General features: G+C 34.8%; 1 protein-coding gene across 28 annotated transcripts in view; it reads left to right on the forward strand.

Annotated features, from left to right (window-relative positions):
* Positions 1–18,667, forward strand: part of CLASP2 (cytoplasmic linker associated protein 2) — a 228,227-nt gene that overhangs the window by 68,319 nt on the left and 141,241 nt on the right. For 27 of the 28 annotated variants that reach the window (XM_081283484.1, XM_081283485.1, XM_081283481.1 and 24 more), the window contains exon 7: positions 2,138–2,208. In XM_081283484.1, the coding sequence (XP_081139610.1) occupies positions 2,138–2,208 (71 nt within the window). Of the gene's footprint in view, positions 1–2,137; positions 2,209–6,442; positions 6,603–18,667 lie in introns of those variants that run through there. The other variant, XM_081283500.1, reaches the window with a different exon arrangement.

Below are 18,667 nucleotides of genomic sequence, written 5' to 3' on the forward strand. Positions count from 1 at the left end.
CATAAGAACATAAAAAGATGCTTAATAAAATTTAGTTATCTGGGTATACTGATCAAACTGCAATGAGATACTGCTTCACATTCCCCTAGGGCAGCTAAAATAAAAAAAAAATAATGATGAGGCTGTAGAACAATTGAAACATTCACAGGAATATAAAATGATACAGCAACTTTGGAAAAGTTTATAATTCCTCCAAATGTAAAATGTAGAGTGATCACATGACTCAGCAGTTCTATTCCTAGCCACATACTGAACAGATAGGAAAATGTGTCTTCACTAAAACCCTTACATAGGTGTTTATAACAGCATTATTCATAATGGCTAAAAAATGGAAACACCTTTCATCTTCATATGTCCTGATGAGCAGATAAACAATACACAGTATATTCATTCAATGGAATATTACTTGGCCCTAAATAGGGATGGCTACAACATGCATGAGCCATGGAAGAAGACAGTCACAAAAGGCTGCATATTTTATAATTCCATTTGTATTAAATGGCCAGTTATAGTGACTCATAGGCAGAGGCAGGAAGTAGATAAGTGGTTGCCTAGGACTAGAGAGAAGAGAGTCAATGGGGAGTGATGCTAATGGGTGTGTGGTTGTTTTGGGAGGTGTGAAAATATTATAAAACTGATTATGAGAACAGTTGCGTAACTATGGATATATTAAGAACAACTGAACTGTATATTTTTTTCTTTTTGGAGTACTGGTGTTTGAACCCATGGCCTCACATAGGCTAAACAAGCACTGTACCACCAAATTATACCCCAGACCAGTCTCATGCTTCTTAATATCTTCTGCTTTTTTTTTTTTTTTTTTTGTTAAACAGCTCTCTTAAATTCTCTCCTTTTTGTTCCTGGTCTGTCTGGATTTCATTCTGAGGTGTCAGCTTACAATTTCAATGTTCTCTTCTTTCTCATGTCTACATCTTACTTCTGGGCAACCTGCCTACTATCTGTTCAACCCTCTGGAAGCTACTACTCTGTAGCATGAAGGGACCTGTGTCTTTCCACTGACATACTTTTTTGATTAGTGGGGATAGGAGATGAGGTTAGAAATCTGTTATAATGAAATGTTAGAAATCTGTTATAATCTCTAAAGGATTTTCAATGTTAGAAATCTGTTATAATCTCTAAAGGATTTTCAACTGGAAAAAATTATTTTTGTTATTTCTTACTGAAATTAGCTAATGGCTTATTTCTAAAAATACTTCTATCTGTGATTTATAAGAAATAACAGGATGTGGATTAAGGCTTACATAAGGATTTACGAGATAAACTTGTGACTGAAATATAATAGTAAGCCAGAGAAAAATATTTGGCATTTAACGACAATACGACAATGCTCTCCTCTCTTCCCCAAATCAATAAGTCATGAATTTAATAATAAACCATAGCATGATACATTATAGAGTTGAGGAAAAAGCAAACTTAAAAAAAATTACTGTCAGCATGATCACTCTGAAGATAATTTATATGTGAATATAAAACCATCAGAAATGCTACAATTAAGTTCTCTGGATGGTGGGAATGTGTGTTGTATTTTTTTCTATTTATAGTTACTAAATTCCTTTTATAATAAGTATTACGTTTGTAATAAAAACATTTTTGATTGAAAAAGGCGATAGCAGTAGTATAGAAAGAGTAATTATCCTGAATATAAAATTAGTAGTACCAGTGGAATTGTTGTTGTATGAAAATAGATTGACAGGGAAAGCATCAGATTATCAGTCTCATCAGCATTACTTTAGTTCCTAATGTTTTAAGTTTTTATGTTTGCCTTTTTTTTTTTTAACAAACAAAAAAATGTTTGGGTGACTAAGTAGATTTGTTATAAGGTTGCAACTGGAAAATTTTTGCTGGGTTTGGAAAAATAGTTTTACAATGAAACTGCATTGTGGGAAGTTGTCTTTTTACAAATATACCTGCAAGAATTTAGAATCCTACCTACATTTGGCTTTTTCTCTTAATTGAAGAGTGGTTAGGTTTTGTCTCTTCTTTCAGTGAGTTACTTATAGACAACAGTTGTATAGTGAACCAGCTGAATCCCTAGAATTGTTTTCTTCCTAAGAGAGATGGTGATGGAAATTCTTTCTATTCACGTGTGTATAAACTATTTATTCTTTATTCCCAGATTAGAAAGAATATTTGCCAAATTTGATGAAGTACACAATTCGGGTGGTATGATATTGAGTGTCTGCAAAGGTAAGAGTAATTTAAGTTATTCCAGCTTTCAAACAGTTCTAAGATTATTTAGCCAAGTTTTAGACACTATGAATTGTGTTTTCAAATCAACTATTAAATAGCAAATTCAAAGAGTTGATTTTGTAGTTTGAAACATTACCTGTGCGGGAGGGTTGGGGTTGTGGCTCAGTGGTAGAGCGCTTGCCCTGGGTTTGATTCTCAGCACCACATAAAAATAAATAAAGGTCCATTGACAACTAAAAAAATAAAAAGAAAGAAAGAAAGAAAAATTACCTGGGTACAGTAACAAAAAAGTTTATATTTTGCTGATTATTATCTACCCTTGGACTGCTTTTAGAGTAAGTAAAATTTTAATAATGGTGTTGTAGTGTACAATGATGCCATTCTTTTGCCTTTGTGTTGTGTGTGGGTTGAAGATGTATTATAATCCTCTTGCCCTTCATGTTACATGAATGAAGTATGTTTTTATGCCCAGAGTAATTGTTTTACTTCGTTGTTTTTACTAGAAATTGTATAGTGGATAAACTCTCTTAAACCTGTGTGCAGACTCTCAGTGATGATACTAGTGAATCCTTCAAAATTTCACTATAGAATAATAATCTTTTGCTTCTTAAATGGAATGAGACCAAGTTGGAATTTTGGAGAGATTTGGAATTAACATCCACATCCACAAATCAGTTGTCATTTATTTGATTTTGTGGTTAGGTTAATAAGTTGTGTTTAGTTTTATTGGGTAGCACTTACCTGACTTAAATCATTAGATATTAATTAGCCAGGTGTGTGAAGAATATGCTCTGTTTCCGTAGATAATATAGATGATTTTTTACCCCCTAGGAAAGTAGCTTCATATTAGAGAGAGTGGTTAGCTTGGTAATGTAAATGACATTGGAGAAAAAATTTTTTGTTTTGAGTATATAGTTAAGGAATAATAAAGCTAGTTAAAAATACAATGTAGTTTTTCTTTTTTCCTCTAGGTTAAACCAAGACTGTTTCATTGTGTTGCAAAAAGTCAAATGGAGTGAGAATTTGGTGTTATAAACATTGTATCTATCCTAGTTTAAACTTAATTCAGAAATACAAATTGTCTTTAGTGCTACCAGTTCTCACCCTGACTGCCAGCCATTTCTCACTTCTGGTCTGAATAGGTGTTTAAATTCTTCTCCTAAGTTTTGTAACAGTTATATCTATCCATGTCTATAGAAATGCAGAAAAAGCAGGAAAAGGAAGAGTTGTTAGAATTCCTTGACCGGAGACTTGTGTTTTCATAATGTCATCATTTGTATATTCCAGACTGTAGTTATAATTTTAAGGCAAAATGTATGATATATCTTATAAAATTTAAGGATTCATTGTTTGAATGTGGTTTATTTTTAAAAGCACTGTCATTCTTATATTTAATGAAATTATTTCTGTTACCTTTGGAATGGAAGCATTTTTTTCCCCTTGATTCATTTCTTTTTTCTTTCTTTTTTTTTTTTTTTTTTTTGTAAGTGTCCTTTTTATTTTTATTCTTCCATGGTGCTCGGGATGGGACCCAGGGTCTTTTGCGTGTTACGCAAGCACCCTGCCCCTGAGCTACAAGCACCCCAGCCCTAAAGCATCAAGTTCTCCAGGTTCACTGCAGGGTGTGTCAGCACTTCCTTCCTTTACATGGCAGCATAATATTCCCTCACAGGTACCTTCCACATGTCATTCTTCTATTCCTCCATAGTTGGGCAGTTTGATTGCTTCCACCTTCTGGCCATTGTGAACAGTGCTGCCACGAACATTTGTGAAAAGAGATGGCTTGAACACCTGTGCTCAGTTACTTGGACATACACCTGAGTGGTAATATGGTTATTCTAGGTGTAATTTATCATGGAACCAACTAACTCTTCTCCAGAGTGGCAGCACCACTTTCTAGTGGCAGGGAAAGAGGGGCGTGACTTCTCCACATCTTGGCCAGCAAGCACTTGCTGATTTCCCCTTTCTGGATCCTACCCATGTTCGTGGGCATGAAGTGGTATCTCATGGTGGTTTTGACTTGAATTGTCCATCTTTTCAAGTGCTTCTTGGCTATTTTCTCACCACCTTTGCAATGTGACCCCAGCTCCCACCACCTCCCTGAACCACTATTCCCACATTCACAAGTCACTAGGCCGTGGGGTCAGCCCCGAGTATGCAAAAAGAAAAAGAAAAGAAAAAAGAACTGAATTCCCATTCTTTTCTCTCCCTCTCAGAAGATGACACCTTCCTCTTCTCCAGCCATTCTTCATCTTCTTGTGCCTTCTCTGTAATTCCAGTGACTCAGAAGGTTGAGGAGGCAGGAGGATTGCAAATTTGAGGGCAGCCTGGACAACTTAGCAAGACCCCTCCCCTGTTGGTAAATGTTTATCAGGAAACCAGCGAGTGCCCCAACCCTCTCCGGGTACTGGCCATTTGACCATTGCCAGGGTCGCCGAGCTCTCAGGCTGCGCGTCGGCACCGATTCATTTCTTTTTGTCTTATCTCTCCATAAACAGAGAGGTTTGAAGTTAGTATCTGGCATTTATTTTTCTTGGATTCAATATATCAGAGATTATATTGGAGATTATGATCTAAATATACTTGTATTTTATGCAAGTATGTGAAAGTTAGTCTATAATGCACATTTTTAGGGTAAAGAATATAGTTAAGATGTTTTTCACAGCAGTACATTTCGCCTGGTTTCAGCTGTTTCCACATCATGGAGTTAGTATCCTCAGGTAAACAACTGCAGATTAAAACTGTGGTTTGCCTTGGGATGGTTGCCTCTGTACCGAACATAATTGTCAAATCTGTACTTTGAAGTTCTGATTGAATTCTTTGATTTGATTTTCCAAAGCATTAGTTTAGCACACTCAAGAAGACTACGTAAATTTTGTCAGAACTTTGAACATATCATTTAATTTGGAAATAGTGATAAATGCCCTTTTTTGTTGTAGTTGTTATTGTCTTAAGGATCTTTCAAGCATGACTTTAATTCTCATATTACAAAAGTTAAGTTAGGCAAAGTCCCAAAGTGCAGTAGAATTAGAAGGACCAGGAATTAAAAATAATCAGATTGTGGCTGAAAGGAGGCAACACTTCCCCAGTAAGAAGGAAAAAACTGAAAGTTGGAGGGCCCCTGTGATTATGGCAGGGTCTGGTATCATCATGGAGCTTTCTAGACAATATTCTATACTAACCAAGATGTAATCATCAGCAGTGTTGGCGACTCTGACTGTAAATATTTTTTTCACTGTGAAAATAGCTGTGCATAATTCCTATTTGTTTGGTGTCTATATAGGACCTAACACAGTGTGGTTTGTAATCATGGTAAAGTATTTCCAGTTCTCTGTTTTAAATAGTTGCTAGAAAGGGAATTAATTGCTTCTAAAGACTTAATAATATAAATCATGGACCTTAGGCTTTTAAATTACCTTGATACTTGGTTTATATGAGTCAATAAGGTAACTTTCAGTTTCGTTTTGTTTATTTTTATAAACAAAATAAACAGGTGCCGATCATTTGGTGAAAAGCAAAGCAACTCTTTTTTTAGGCTGATTTAAAAGCATATCTGACTGGGACCATGAACCCCAGGGCCCTCTTAGAGCTTGGTAACATCCTGATGGTTGTGCAGCTTGGATAGAGGGTGCTCTGCGTCCCTGCAGCTGCGCACTGACTAGGTTCTGCTTCTTCCAGAAGCAAGCTTTGTTTCCTGTAGCCCTGCTGTCCCCACACAGAGCAGCCTTTGATGGGCTGCCTTTGACGTGATTTGTTTACGGCAGCCAGAAATGCTTCCTGCATAATGAAAGCAGTTCATCATGGAAACTGGGCTATTCCTGTTTGTGTACTTCTAGCAGTCTTCTGTTGTAAATATTAAAAGGTAATGACAAAGGGATGAAAACCTTTTTAAAAAGGCACAAATCAGTTAATCCATTCGATCATGTGATTGCTACTGATTACATGGGTATCTTTAGGGAAGCAGAAAATGATTGCTGAACACATGCCTTGTGTTTTGATGATTGCATTAAAAGTCCCCTAGTGGGATGGCATTTACTGACTCCCAGAGCTTTTCTTAGATTAAATTTCAGGCAGCCAGTACAAGGAGAAACATCACCACCTGTATCTAACAGCATATGTACAGTTAAAGAATAATCTTGATCAAGCCCTGCTCGGCTCTGCTAAATAAACGAAGGTTTTCAGCAAGACCCCAGACTTTTATTTTGAAGTGGAGTAGCAGCTGTTGGCTATTGCGGTGCAGAGCTGCAGCCTGGGTCACACAGTGCTCCCGGTGTCTGCAGGCTGCAGGCCGAGCCCAGTGGCGCAGGCACTGAGCTACACTTATTTGCTGTGCTGTTTGACCTCTTGGTTTGAGAGAGCTCCCTGGACCATCTGAATGGCTATGGGAGATGGTGAGTAAGATTTATCTTTCCTCTTTTGCTGTGTTATACACTTCCTTTTAAGGTGCCGATCATTTGCTATTAAGAAATGTATTTCTCCCTAAAGAATGAAGGACATTTCTGTGTTTGTGTATGTATGTGTACACTCGTGTATACATTTATGCATGTGTGTGCTTGTCATTTGGTATCTTTTTTCACTTGATGTGTCTGTATGGGATCTTGCAAACATAAGGTGACAAATTTAGCTTGCAATCTAAGCAACCCTTCAGTCTTTGGTATTGGATATGAAGGGATATTGGAAGAAACGTGGAATGTATGCAAAAGCTTTTGAAGGGAGAACATGGCCTTTGGAAGAATGACAGATTTTGGCAGGAAGGTTTGATTAGCTAGCTTGGCATCTTTCCTGTTGTATTCGATGCAAGTAGAATTCTGTGCTAATCAAATATTTAAAGAAGCAAAATGGCTTGCCATGGACACTATTTTAATTAGTATGCTTGTGATTTGTCAGTGTACCTAGTAAACAGTTCTTTAGAAAATAGCCTTTTAAGAATTCTCTACAGGATATAATTTGATTAAAATTTTTTCAGTATTTTATTTTGTTAAGGACAGTCATAAAAACAATATTTCTATAGTGCTTTATAGTTTGCAAAAGGACTTTCATGTACTTAAAATATTTTAATTCGGGTACAAATCCAGGAAGTATGCAGAATATTTTGGTATTTCCATTTCACAGATTAGGAAACTGAGACTTACTGAAGATATGTTGATCCAGACAGAGAAAACAAACTAGACAAAATCTAAAGTCCCAAGTGAGCATGTGATATTATTCTTCATAACACTTAATCCTTGAGCCTATTTCCCCTAGTGTTAAACCTTTTGTTAAGATGCTTAAAGGTATATTTTGTGATCACACCAGTATGTGAGATATGGGCAAAGGGGAATATAAAGTTTCTCAAAAAGTGCTTTGCATGTTTTTTACTAGGCTCTTCAGGAGGACTTGCTTGTATTTGGATGTTTTAACTCTTAACAATTTCAGCCTTCTTGGGTCTATATTATGACCTCTTTTATCTAAGGTGTTTGTCTTGTCTACTTGGAGCCATGCCCATTAGGATGTAAACTTGCCAAAATGATGGTATTGTCATTTAAACTATTATGCACATTCAAATGGAAATATAGTAAATTTGGTTTTGCACATTGTTATGATTTATTCCAAAAAATTTATTTTAAGAATTTATGTAACTTTTTATATGACCTTATGGAAATAAATAAGAATGTAATTTTACTACTGATTTTTAAGGCAAAAGACATCAAATTAAGTTCTTCTATATTTATGAATATTACAAAATTTCTTCCCTTTAAAAAAACACAAACAAACCTTAATTTGCAGGCATCTTTAAACGTTGTATTTGGTTTGGACCAGGTCCACATTTCATTTTCTTAAACATTTTGGGTTCATTGGGTAGTAATGTAGATCTTAATTTTTCTCTTTTCAAATAACAAATAAATACATTCAGACAGTTTAGAAATGTATTGATTTTTTTTAAATCAAAGTAACAATCACAAAGCTTAGAGGGTAACCTTTCAATTAATTTTCTTCTTTAAAATAGAAATACTTTTGTTAGTATATTTATAAATATTTAAAAATCAAAACAGTAAATATATATGTATAGAAATAGGCCATGAGGTTTATAGCACTTAATAGTTTGATATATACTCCTCTGTATATTAGTTTCTCTCACATGTAATGTACATATACCATACCAGAATCATGTGAACATATGTATCAAGTAGATTACACTATTCTTAACTTTTGTGACTTCTTATTTTTAAATTGTAATTATGAACTTATTATGAAATATCATCTCCTTTTTAAAATTCAAATAATGATGATAAAACAAAAATCCCACAGAACCACCTCCAAGCTCCAAGCCTGGGTATAAGCAGAGATAAACGTCTTTATTTCTATGGAGTGTGTTTTTTTAATAGCTTTTTTTTTGGGGGGGGCCTGGGGATTGAACCTAGGGGCGCTTAGCCACTGAGTCAAGTCCTCAGCCCTTTTTATTTTGAGTCAGGTTGTCCCTAAGTTGCTTAGGACCTTGCTAAGATGCTGAGACTGGCCTTGAACTTGTGATCCTTTTGCTTCAGGCATGCCCACCATACCCAGGTTTTTCATAGCTTTTTATTGTGCCTTAATTTGCACATTAAGTATCAAAATTAATGGTTTTGTTTTGACTGTGTTTAAATAACATGATATTCTGAATACCTTTTTTTTTTTTTTTAACCATTTCCCATGTCAACTCAGTATGGCATGGATTTTTTTAAATGCCATCATGTGTTACTCTGCCTCATTTGTTTTAACTGTTGCATAGTACTCCATAGTAATAGTGGATCATAATCAGTTAATCTTTTATGGAAGTTCAGATTATTTACCATATATAATTCATGTAGATGATTTTGAAGTAAACAGTTCTGTATAAACCATATGTGTTTGTATGCGTACACATGTGTGTACATCTTAAAATAGCTTGAAAGTGGCATATCTGTATCAAAGTTTTTATTTTACTTTGTGTTAACTATAATCATTTGCTCCAAAAGAGGTTTTGTCAAAATTCCCATCAGTAGTGCCTATTATTCCTATATTCTTCTCAGTTCTTATTAATCTTTTAAAAATGCCAATGTGATTTGTGCAAAATATCTCACCCTTTATAAATCACCTCTGCTTTCTGATAAGGTTGGTTGTCTTATGTTTATTTATATTTCTTTTCTTTAGATTTTGGTATCCTTAATTTTTTGGTTCTTAGACTTCTTTTGTGACTTATAATTGCTTTTTATATATTACAGTTTGTGATCTTGTGATCTGTTATCTGTTGAATATGTCATATAGGTTTAACTCCAAGGTTATGTAAAAGATTTGATTAGCAGTTTTTTTCTTGTTAAAAATATTTATGAAGCACTTATGATCTCTATCACTTAGAAAAGTTGTTGATTAGCTTTTGGGCACTTTTCGGTTTAGTTGTCTCCATCCTTACTCAAGGGTATAAAACCAGTTACTTGATTGTGTATAGCTCTGGGCAGTCAAAGCAGATAGAGTTAAAAACCTGTAGGATTATTATGTGATGATGCTGAGCCCTGCAATCTGCCTCAAAAGCATGAAAGAGGAATTTGGCCTTTTGTTGCTGCTACAGAATGGCTGGAAAGAAATAAGGTTTTGTTGTAAACAGACTGTTTCCAAACTTAAAATTTCAACACAATCTATTATTCCAAAAATGAGTCTTTTAAAATATATGCAAGTTATGGAATAAACATGGCTTTCTAGAGGCCAACCTCTTGTGGGATCCCCTGGCTTCCGGGACTGCTGCAAACTGACATAAAACTTGGTTTAAAGGGTATAGAACCATAGCAAAGAAATTAATGCTGAATAGATCTTTCTTCTTTTGTTCTCTTATATATTCTTTGTAATACATTAGGATTAGGTAATTTAAATTAAAGGAAAACACAAATAAAAGGCCAAACTTCTTTTTTTGGTAGTACTAGGAAGGATCCTAGGGCCTCACACATAATAGGTAAGCATTCTACCACTGAGAGCACATGCCCAGTCTTCAAGGCTTTTCAAACCTTTTTTTTTTGGGGGGGGGGAGGTTGTTTGCTTTTTAAAGTACCAATGATAGGGGTAAAAAGAGTCTATAAGGAGAAAAAGTAAATTACAAGAGGCAAAAGATTGGGCATTAGTAGCAATATAGGGCAATAAATAGTCAGTGACTAAAATAAATCTACATTATAGTAGCCCCCTGCCGTAGCCATTGAAAGCCTTTACCATCCAACATATGATTTAGGTCTGTATTAAGGGCATCTAGTCCCATATGCTGTACCTTTAAATAAATAAATAATAATCTTCTTGAGGCAGTCTTATTTACCCATTGGGTACAAAATATTGGGCACCAGTAGCATCATACTTCAAATCTGATGTTGCTAATGATCTTGAATCTCTAAGAAGGTATTTACATCTTTTCTTTGTACTTGTAGAGTGGTACAGTTGATTTTTTTTTTTCTTGGTCATACTGAGGATTGAATCCAGGGTTGCTCTACCACTAAACTATATCCCCAGTCCTTTTTATTTTTGAGGCAGGGTCTTGCTAAATTGCCCAGCTGGCCTTGAATTTGTAATCCCCCTGCCTCAGCCTCCCCAGTAGCTGGAATTAAAGGTATATACCACCCCAGTGCCTGAATTCAGTTGATAATTTTTTTCTCTCCCTTTTTTTTCCCATTTAAATATTTATTTATTTATTTGTTCGTTCTAATTAGTTGTACATAATAGCAGAATGCATTTAGAATCATAGTACACAAATGTAGCATAATTTTTCATTTCTCTGGTTTTACATGAAGTAGAGTTACCCATTCATGTCATCATACATGTACCTAGGGTTAGTTGATGATTTTAACGGATGTTATAATCATATTATAACTGTGTTGAAGGTTTAGGTACCTTAGGTGAATAGATTTTATAAAGTTTCTAAATAAACCTTATTATGAGTCTCATTTATTAATCAGTTTGATATAATTGTTATCATGCATGCTATTGATAAATTTTATTAATACTAGATGATAGTGTAAATTGTGATTGTCTGTTTACTGCTTTGAAATGTTGAAGGTTTTGAATTTTTAAAGCACGTCTTTTTAAAGATAAAAATCTTTATCTATGTGAGTGTGTGTGTATTTTTTTGTACCAGAGGTACTTAACCACGGAACAGTATTCCCAGTTCTTCTTATTTGTGATTTTGAAACAGGGTCTCGCTAAGTTGCTAGGGCTGGCCTCCAACTTGAAGTCCTCCTGTCTTAGTCTCCTGAGTCACTAGGATTACAGGTGTGCACCACCGCACCTGGCTTTGGGAAAAAAAAAAATTGTTGTTGTAAATTGTTTACTTTTATGCAGCACTAAGGATTGAACCCGGTCCCTCACACGTGCTAGGTATGCACTCTGCCACTGAGCTAATCCGGCCCCAGCCCCTCAAATATATTTTTAATTAGACAGTTATATCTACCTAGATATTTTAAGTGACTCTGTCAAATTTATTGGCCTCTACATTAAACTTTGTATGGAATCAACTTTATATTTTGTAAATAATTGTTAAGAATAGCATCTTCATATGAATGCTAAAATTTAACTGTTATCTTTTGAAGCACTTGAATTTTCAATTTTTAATAATTCTACTGAAAGTTTTATTTTCATTTAAATTGACATTTTAAATTTTTGCTACTTGATTCTTATTTCTGATGGCTGATGATTTTCTTTAGTTCTGGGAAAATTTCTCCTATCATTTTTTTTATATATTTTCTTCCTTTATTAGCTTTAATCTCCTCTTTTTTAATTTCAGTTTGTTTTTTAGCTTTTGGTGGACACAACATCTTTATTTTATTTGTATGTGGTGCTGAGGATCCAACCCAGCGCCCCCGCATGCCAGGCAAGCGTGTTACCTCTTGAGCCATATCCCAGCCCAGTCTCCTTTTTTTTTTTTTTTTTTTTTTTTTTTTTTAGTTTTAGATGGACACAATACCTTTAATTAATTAATTTATTTTTATGTGGTGCTGAGGATCGAACCCAGTACCTCACACGTGCCAGGCAAGCTCTCAGCCACTGAGCCACAAAACCAGCCCCAGCTTTATTCTCTTCTTAGAAAGTAGGTATTAGTCACACATTTGACTTCTGGGGTTGATTCACAGTGACTTTTATGCTTTGTCTTCTCTCTCAAGTTTCTTCCTCTTTCTCTTTTAATCCAGATTCTGAGAGATATCCTTTACTTTGTCATCCAAACCTTCTGTTAACTTTTAACTTTGGCAAACAAAAGTTTAAATGGTTCTATGGACTTTCTCTTTCCATTTCTGGTGGTTTCATTTTTACAAAATTATGGATATGTATGTGTGTGCACACAAACATGTTTACACCAGTGTGTGTTGCACACTTGTGTATTGAGCTCCCTGTGTTGGGGACAGGGAAGAACTTAACAATGAAATCTTTTCATAGATATTTTAAAATTAATTGATTTTCTTTTTTTAAATACATGACAGCGGAATGCATTACAATTCTTATTACACAAATAGAGCCTTTTCATAGATTTCTAGTTACTCCTTGTATTCATCTCTGTACTCCTGGCTTAAAAATGGTGACTTCTGTATCATTCAGGCAGTTTCTTGGAATTATAAATTGTAGCTTTAATGTGTTATTTCTTTTCTTTTTTTTCTTTGTCTTTGTTTTTTTAGTTGTTGATGGACCATTATTTTATTTATTGGTGGTGCTGAGAATCGAACCCAGTGCCTCACACATGCTAGGCAAATGCTCTGCCACTGAGTCACAATCCCAGCCCTTGATGTGCTATTTCTTAGTAGCCTTTAATTTTTTAAAAATTTGCATCTTTTGAGATTTTATTGCCATCTTTTAGGTTCTGTTTTCACATATCTCTGGCCCCATCTCACTTTCTTAACTCTTATGATGTTGTTATATTATTGGGGTTCCATTGTAGGGTTTTAAGCAGGGAGCAAAGTAGTACAAATTATTATTATTACCAAAAAATTTCAAACATACCCCGGAACAGACAATATTGTAATGAGCATTTATTACCACTTGTCATTAATTTGACGAAATCATCACTACATAACCAATCTTTATCTGTCTGTATTCTTATTCCATCTTTACCCCAGCCCCATTGTCTAGCTGGACTGAGGTTTGTACATGTGTATACTTGTGCATATGTACTCATTTACATGTATAAAATGAAAGTATCTTTTAAAAATACAATTCCAATATCTTTATCACATCTATAAAACCCCTTAGGATCAAATAGTTGGTGTTCGGTTTTCACTTTCATGAATATCTTTTAATAATTTGTTCACATTGGGACTCCAACAGGGTTCACTATTATAGTTGGTTGATGTATCTATTAAGGATCTGTTCATCCAAAGCATTTATCTCTCTTTTTTCTTCTCTTGCCTTTTATTTGTTGAAGAGAAAAATATCTGTTAGATAAATTTTTTTCATGCACTAGATTTTGTTGATTGCATCACCATGCTGCTTTTCACCCTTTAAAAAAATGTTATATATCCTCTATATTTCCTGAAAACTGAAAATTCTTTTATATAATATATTTGTAGATGGACAAAATACCTTTATTTTATTTATTTTTATGTGGTGCTGAGGATTGAACCCAGTGCCTCACACGTGCTAGGCAAGTGCTCTACCACTGAGCTACAACCCCAACCCGTGAAAATTCTAATGATTTGATCAAATAAGTTCTGATTTTGAAGTTGTATTTTGTTGATACAAATTTTTCATAGGTGGTATTTTGTGTGATAGTTTGGATATTTTTCAGAGGTATACAAAGTCTTAATTGTCTTTCTTTGTAATGTTAATATTGAACAATGGATTTAGTTATCAGCCTAATTTATCCTTTATAAAGCTCCCCCTCAGTCTTTCAATTTATGATTTGTTTTAGTAGCCATTGATCCAGATTGCTTTTTTTTTTTTTTTAAGAAGATTGCATTGTCTACTTTGTGATTTGGAAGGAGGTTGAGAATGAAGCAAGGAAGCCAGTTAAGAGGTTGTTGTGGTAATGTAGGCAGAGATAGTACTGGTCTGGTCTTACATTATGAGTTGCAGCAGAGGTAAAGAGAAATAAGTGCATTTACAATATAACTTGGGGGCTGGGATTGTAGCTCAGTGGTAGAGCATTTGCCTGGCATGTGTGAAGCACTGGATTAGATCCTCAGCAACACATAAAAAATAAATAAGATTCAAGGTATTGTGTCCATCTACAACGAAAAAAAAGTTTTAAAGATATAACTGAAAGGGCTACAGATATAGCTCAGTTGGTAGAATGCTTGGCTTTGCATGCACAAGGCCCTGGGTTCAATCCTCAGCACCACAAACAACAACAAAAAGATATAACTTAGAGTTATTACATTAAAAATTGTTGGTAAAATAAAAATTATCTGTATAGGACAGAAGAAAATTTAAGATGCAGTTCTTACATTGTAAACTTGAACAGCTGAGATACATGGTTTTATTTATCATATTGGGATGAGGGAAGATTTAAGGGAAGGATAGGTTTGAAGGTGGTGTTAGTGTTGTTACCTATGTTAAGTTAGAGATGTCTTCAAGATTCCCATAGGTGAGACATCAAAGGCAGTTGAATGTATAGATCTGAACTAGGCTGGAGATGAACAGTTGAGAGTTGTCAGCCTTTAGATGATATTTAAAACTGTAGAGAATGGATGAGAGACTACTGAGAAAAGGTGTAGTCTGAAGAGGAGGATTTTCAACTTGTAGTAGTTGGGTAAAGGAGAAAGAGCTGACAGAAGAGACTGAGCTACAGTTGCCTATGAAGTGAGAGGAAAGCCAATGGAAGTTACCTGTTGTAAAAGCTTGGGATAGGGAGTGTAAATAATTAAAATTTGAGTTATCTGATAATCAGTAGTACAGTAGTTTGTAGAAATTATTGTTTCCTATTCTCAGTAATTAGCTGTTACATATGAACATGGTCATTGCTGGATTTAAAAAAAAAAGTGTAAAACAGCTCAGAAATCCATAGTCCTGTTGCTCATTGTTTTAATTAGAATAAGGAAGGATACAGTTTCAAGAGAAAAGAGGAACTTCATTGTAAGAAACTAGTTAATATGAAATGGCGTGTATTTTGTGACTAAAAATCCACAGTATTGAGTGTGGTTCTTAATGAGTTGTTTCACTGAAGAAAATCCATACAAAATGAAATCCACACAGATGAGATGTGAAGTTTTGGCTTGTTCTTTTGTTGCCATGTAAGATGGAACTTCTTTCATCTGTTGAATGAGTCTTAAAAGCAGAAGTTTAGGGTTTTTTAGTGTATGTACCTCTAAAACTGAAGTGGAAAATTAAAAAAGTCATTTGACTGTATGGCTTTCCTGTAGTGAGAAAAAGAGAAAAAAAGTGATAGAACTTAATTAAAATAATCTGAATTCACACATTCTTGCCTGAAACCTTAGGGACCAATTATGTTTTAGAATCCAGAATATTTCTGATTATAGAAAAGTAATATGGTCACATTCCATATACTATGTAACAACTCCTATTGAGCTTGGGACACCAACCTATAATTAATGTTAATATTTTTGCAGTTAAATATGTGCAGATTAAAATAAGTAGACAACAATAGCCCCATGCTATTTCATATTATGATTTGCCATAAACCGAGTTAGGTCAGTTCAAATTTTTTTTTAAATATTTTTTTTAAGTTATTGATAGACCCTTATTTTATTTATTTATATGTGATGCTGAGAATCGAACCCAGTGCCTCACACATGCCAGGCAAGTGCGCTACCGCTGAGCCCTAGCCCCAGCCCAGTTCAGATTTTTGCTACCAACTGAGTTTAAAAGACAAAAGAAAAATGGATTTTCATTACTTTTTTACCTTAAGCATGCATACATGGGACAGTGGAATGGTTTCCAAGTGTTATTTGAAGGTGACAAAAGGCAAAGCCTGATCTTTTTTCTTTGTCTTTTTTTCTCCCTGTCACTGCCCTTCTCCTTTCTCCTACTGCTTTCTAAGTCTTCCAGTCTCCTCCACTGTTTCCATCTCTTTCCCTCTTTCTTTTTCCTGCATTTGCATGTCTTCCTCCTCTGTTTGCATCTCTTCCACTTCCTACACTTTTTTTTTCTTTTGTTGACAACAAGCAGTTCATTTTTTATTATTTTGCATGGCATTTAGGGCCCAAAAGATCCTGTGTCAGCTTACTTCTCCAGACCCAGCACCCACTAAACTATTCATTTCTCTATGAATTCTTCTTACCTGTTGGCTCAATGTCCTCCCCACTTTCCTCTTTTCCCCTCTCATCTTATTGATACTTCAAGGAGTTTATTGTAATCTTTTAAAAAAATAATTTTAGTTGTCAGTGGACCTTTATTTATTTTATGTGGTGCTGAGGATCAAACCCAGTGCCTCACATATGCTAGGCAAGCCCTCTACCACTGAGCCACAACCCCAGCCCCATTATTGTGATCTTTAAAGAAAAAAAAACTTTAAAAATTATTTCATTATAAGATATTTAAAACATACCAAATTATTATGGAAAATATTTCCATAAATTCATTACCTAGATTTGATAGGTATTACTTAAGATTTTTTGAGAAAACTTATTGCTGTACTCCATCTTACTCCCCATTCTTTGTTCCTCTCTCTTATCTGAATAATAAAATACAAAATAGAAGTATATCTATTTTATTAATGCATCTAAATATAATAAAAACTTATAAAGAGCTTCTTTTAATTTTTTTTAAATGTATAGATGGACACAACACAATGCTGAGGATCGAACCAGGTCCCGCCTATGCTAGGCGGGGTCCCTCCCATGCTTGGCAAGCATTCTACCGCTGAGCCATAATCCTAGCCCCGTAAAAAATTTTTTAGTTGTAGATGGACACAATACCTTTATTTTATTTTTTATTTTTATGTGGTGCTGAGGATTGAACCCATCACCTCACATGTGCGAGGCAAGCACTCTTCTGCTGAGTCACAATCCCAGCCCTAAAGAGCTTCTTTTTACTAGGTTACAAAGAATTAATTCAAAGTTTGGGAAATCGTACTCAAGGATCCAGAAGAGGTATTCTTCTACTATTCTTCCTTAGCCTCCCCTTTCCCTTCAGTTCCTCTTCTCCATTTTTTCCTCCATATACTCATTCTCTTTTTCTATCTCTTCCACCTCCTCCATTTCTGCCTCTTCTGTTTCTATCATCTGCTCCTCCTCATATTCCTTCTCCATCTCTATCCATTTCTCTCATTCTCCATCTTTTCTCCTCCTTTTCCATCTTCATCATGTAAATAGCACCCGAGCCTATTCACTTTATTAGTTTCTATCCTTAGAAATGTGCTTATGCTTTTAATGTGCTTATCCTTTTTTTAAATTTTTAGTTGTAGATTAACATAATACCTTTATTTATTTATTTTTATGAGGTGCTGAGGATTAAGTGCAGTACCTCACATGTTCTACGCCAGCTCTCTACCACTGAGCCACAACCCCAGCCCTAAAGTGTGCTTATCTTGTTCTACTTTTGCACTTAACCATACTATTCTTTTTTTGAAACACTGTAATAAGAACGCACGTCATCAAGGTAGTCATAATTTACAGTTTGCTTTTGTTGTGTGATCCTTCAATAGCTAGTAGAGCATCTACTAATATATACCCTAGATGGTATCTTCTGATTTATCTTCCTATTTATTAATGATTCCTTAAGCTATATCTAATCAGCTGTTATGCCTTCTCAGATAATTTAAATTTCATTTACTATATTTTCATTTTTAGAAGTTCTATTTGATTTTTAAAAAATCTGTCACTTTTTATTTTTTTGATCCTCCAAATTATATTAAAATTTTCCCAGTAAGCAAGTCTAGGTATTTTGTTAGTCTGAGTTTGACAACAGACACTTAAGATTTTATATAGGTCTATTCCTAATATCTGTTTCCTTCTAAGTGTTCATTGTGTCATATTTCCTTTGTGCCTGGTGACCTATAGAAAGTTGTGGTAATAATTTGAGACCAGAAACCATCTTTTGTGGAAATTTTGCTTTTGCTTTGACTCTTGCTTGGAAATACTACCAGTCTGAGCTCAAGAATTCAAGAACTTGAGTGTTTGGATTGCCCAAGCATTTGTTTTTTATTCATTTCCCTGCTGCTCTCTTTTGAGAAAAGTTTGAAAAGAAGACTATAGGAAAATAAAGGCTTTCTTATGTTTCACTTTAACTTTGAGGGTAGAGTCATGTGGTGTACCAGCTTTTGACTCTGCATCTTATGTGGGTTTTGATTTCTGTTCCCTTTTCCCCACATAGCCTTCAAAATAGAAGTTTTAATGTACTAGGTTTATCCTTGTATTTCTTAACTATCTTATCAAACATAGTTGCTTTCAACTTTTGTTTTTTCATTGTCAGTGGGCCTTTATTTTTATTTATTTATTTACGTGCAGTTCTGAGAATTGAACTCAGTGCCTCACACATACTAGGCAAGCACTGTACTGCTGAGCCACAACCCCAGGCCCAATTATTGCTTTTAAGGTTCTTAAAG

This window comes from Spermophilus citellus (assembly GCF_964194105.1).
Source record: "Spermophilus citellus genome assembly, chromosome: 3".
Classification (NCBI taxonomy): Eukaryota; Metazoa; Chordata; class Mammalia; order Rodentia; family Sciuridae; genus Spermophilus; species Spermophilus citellus.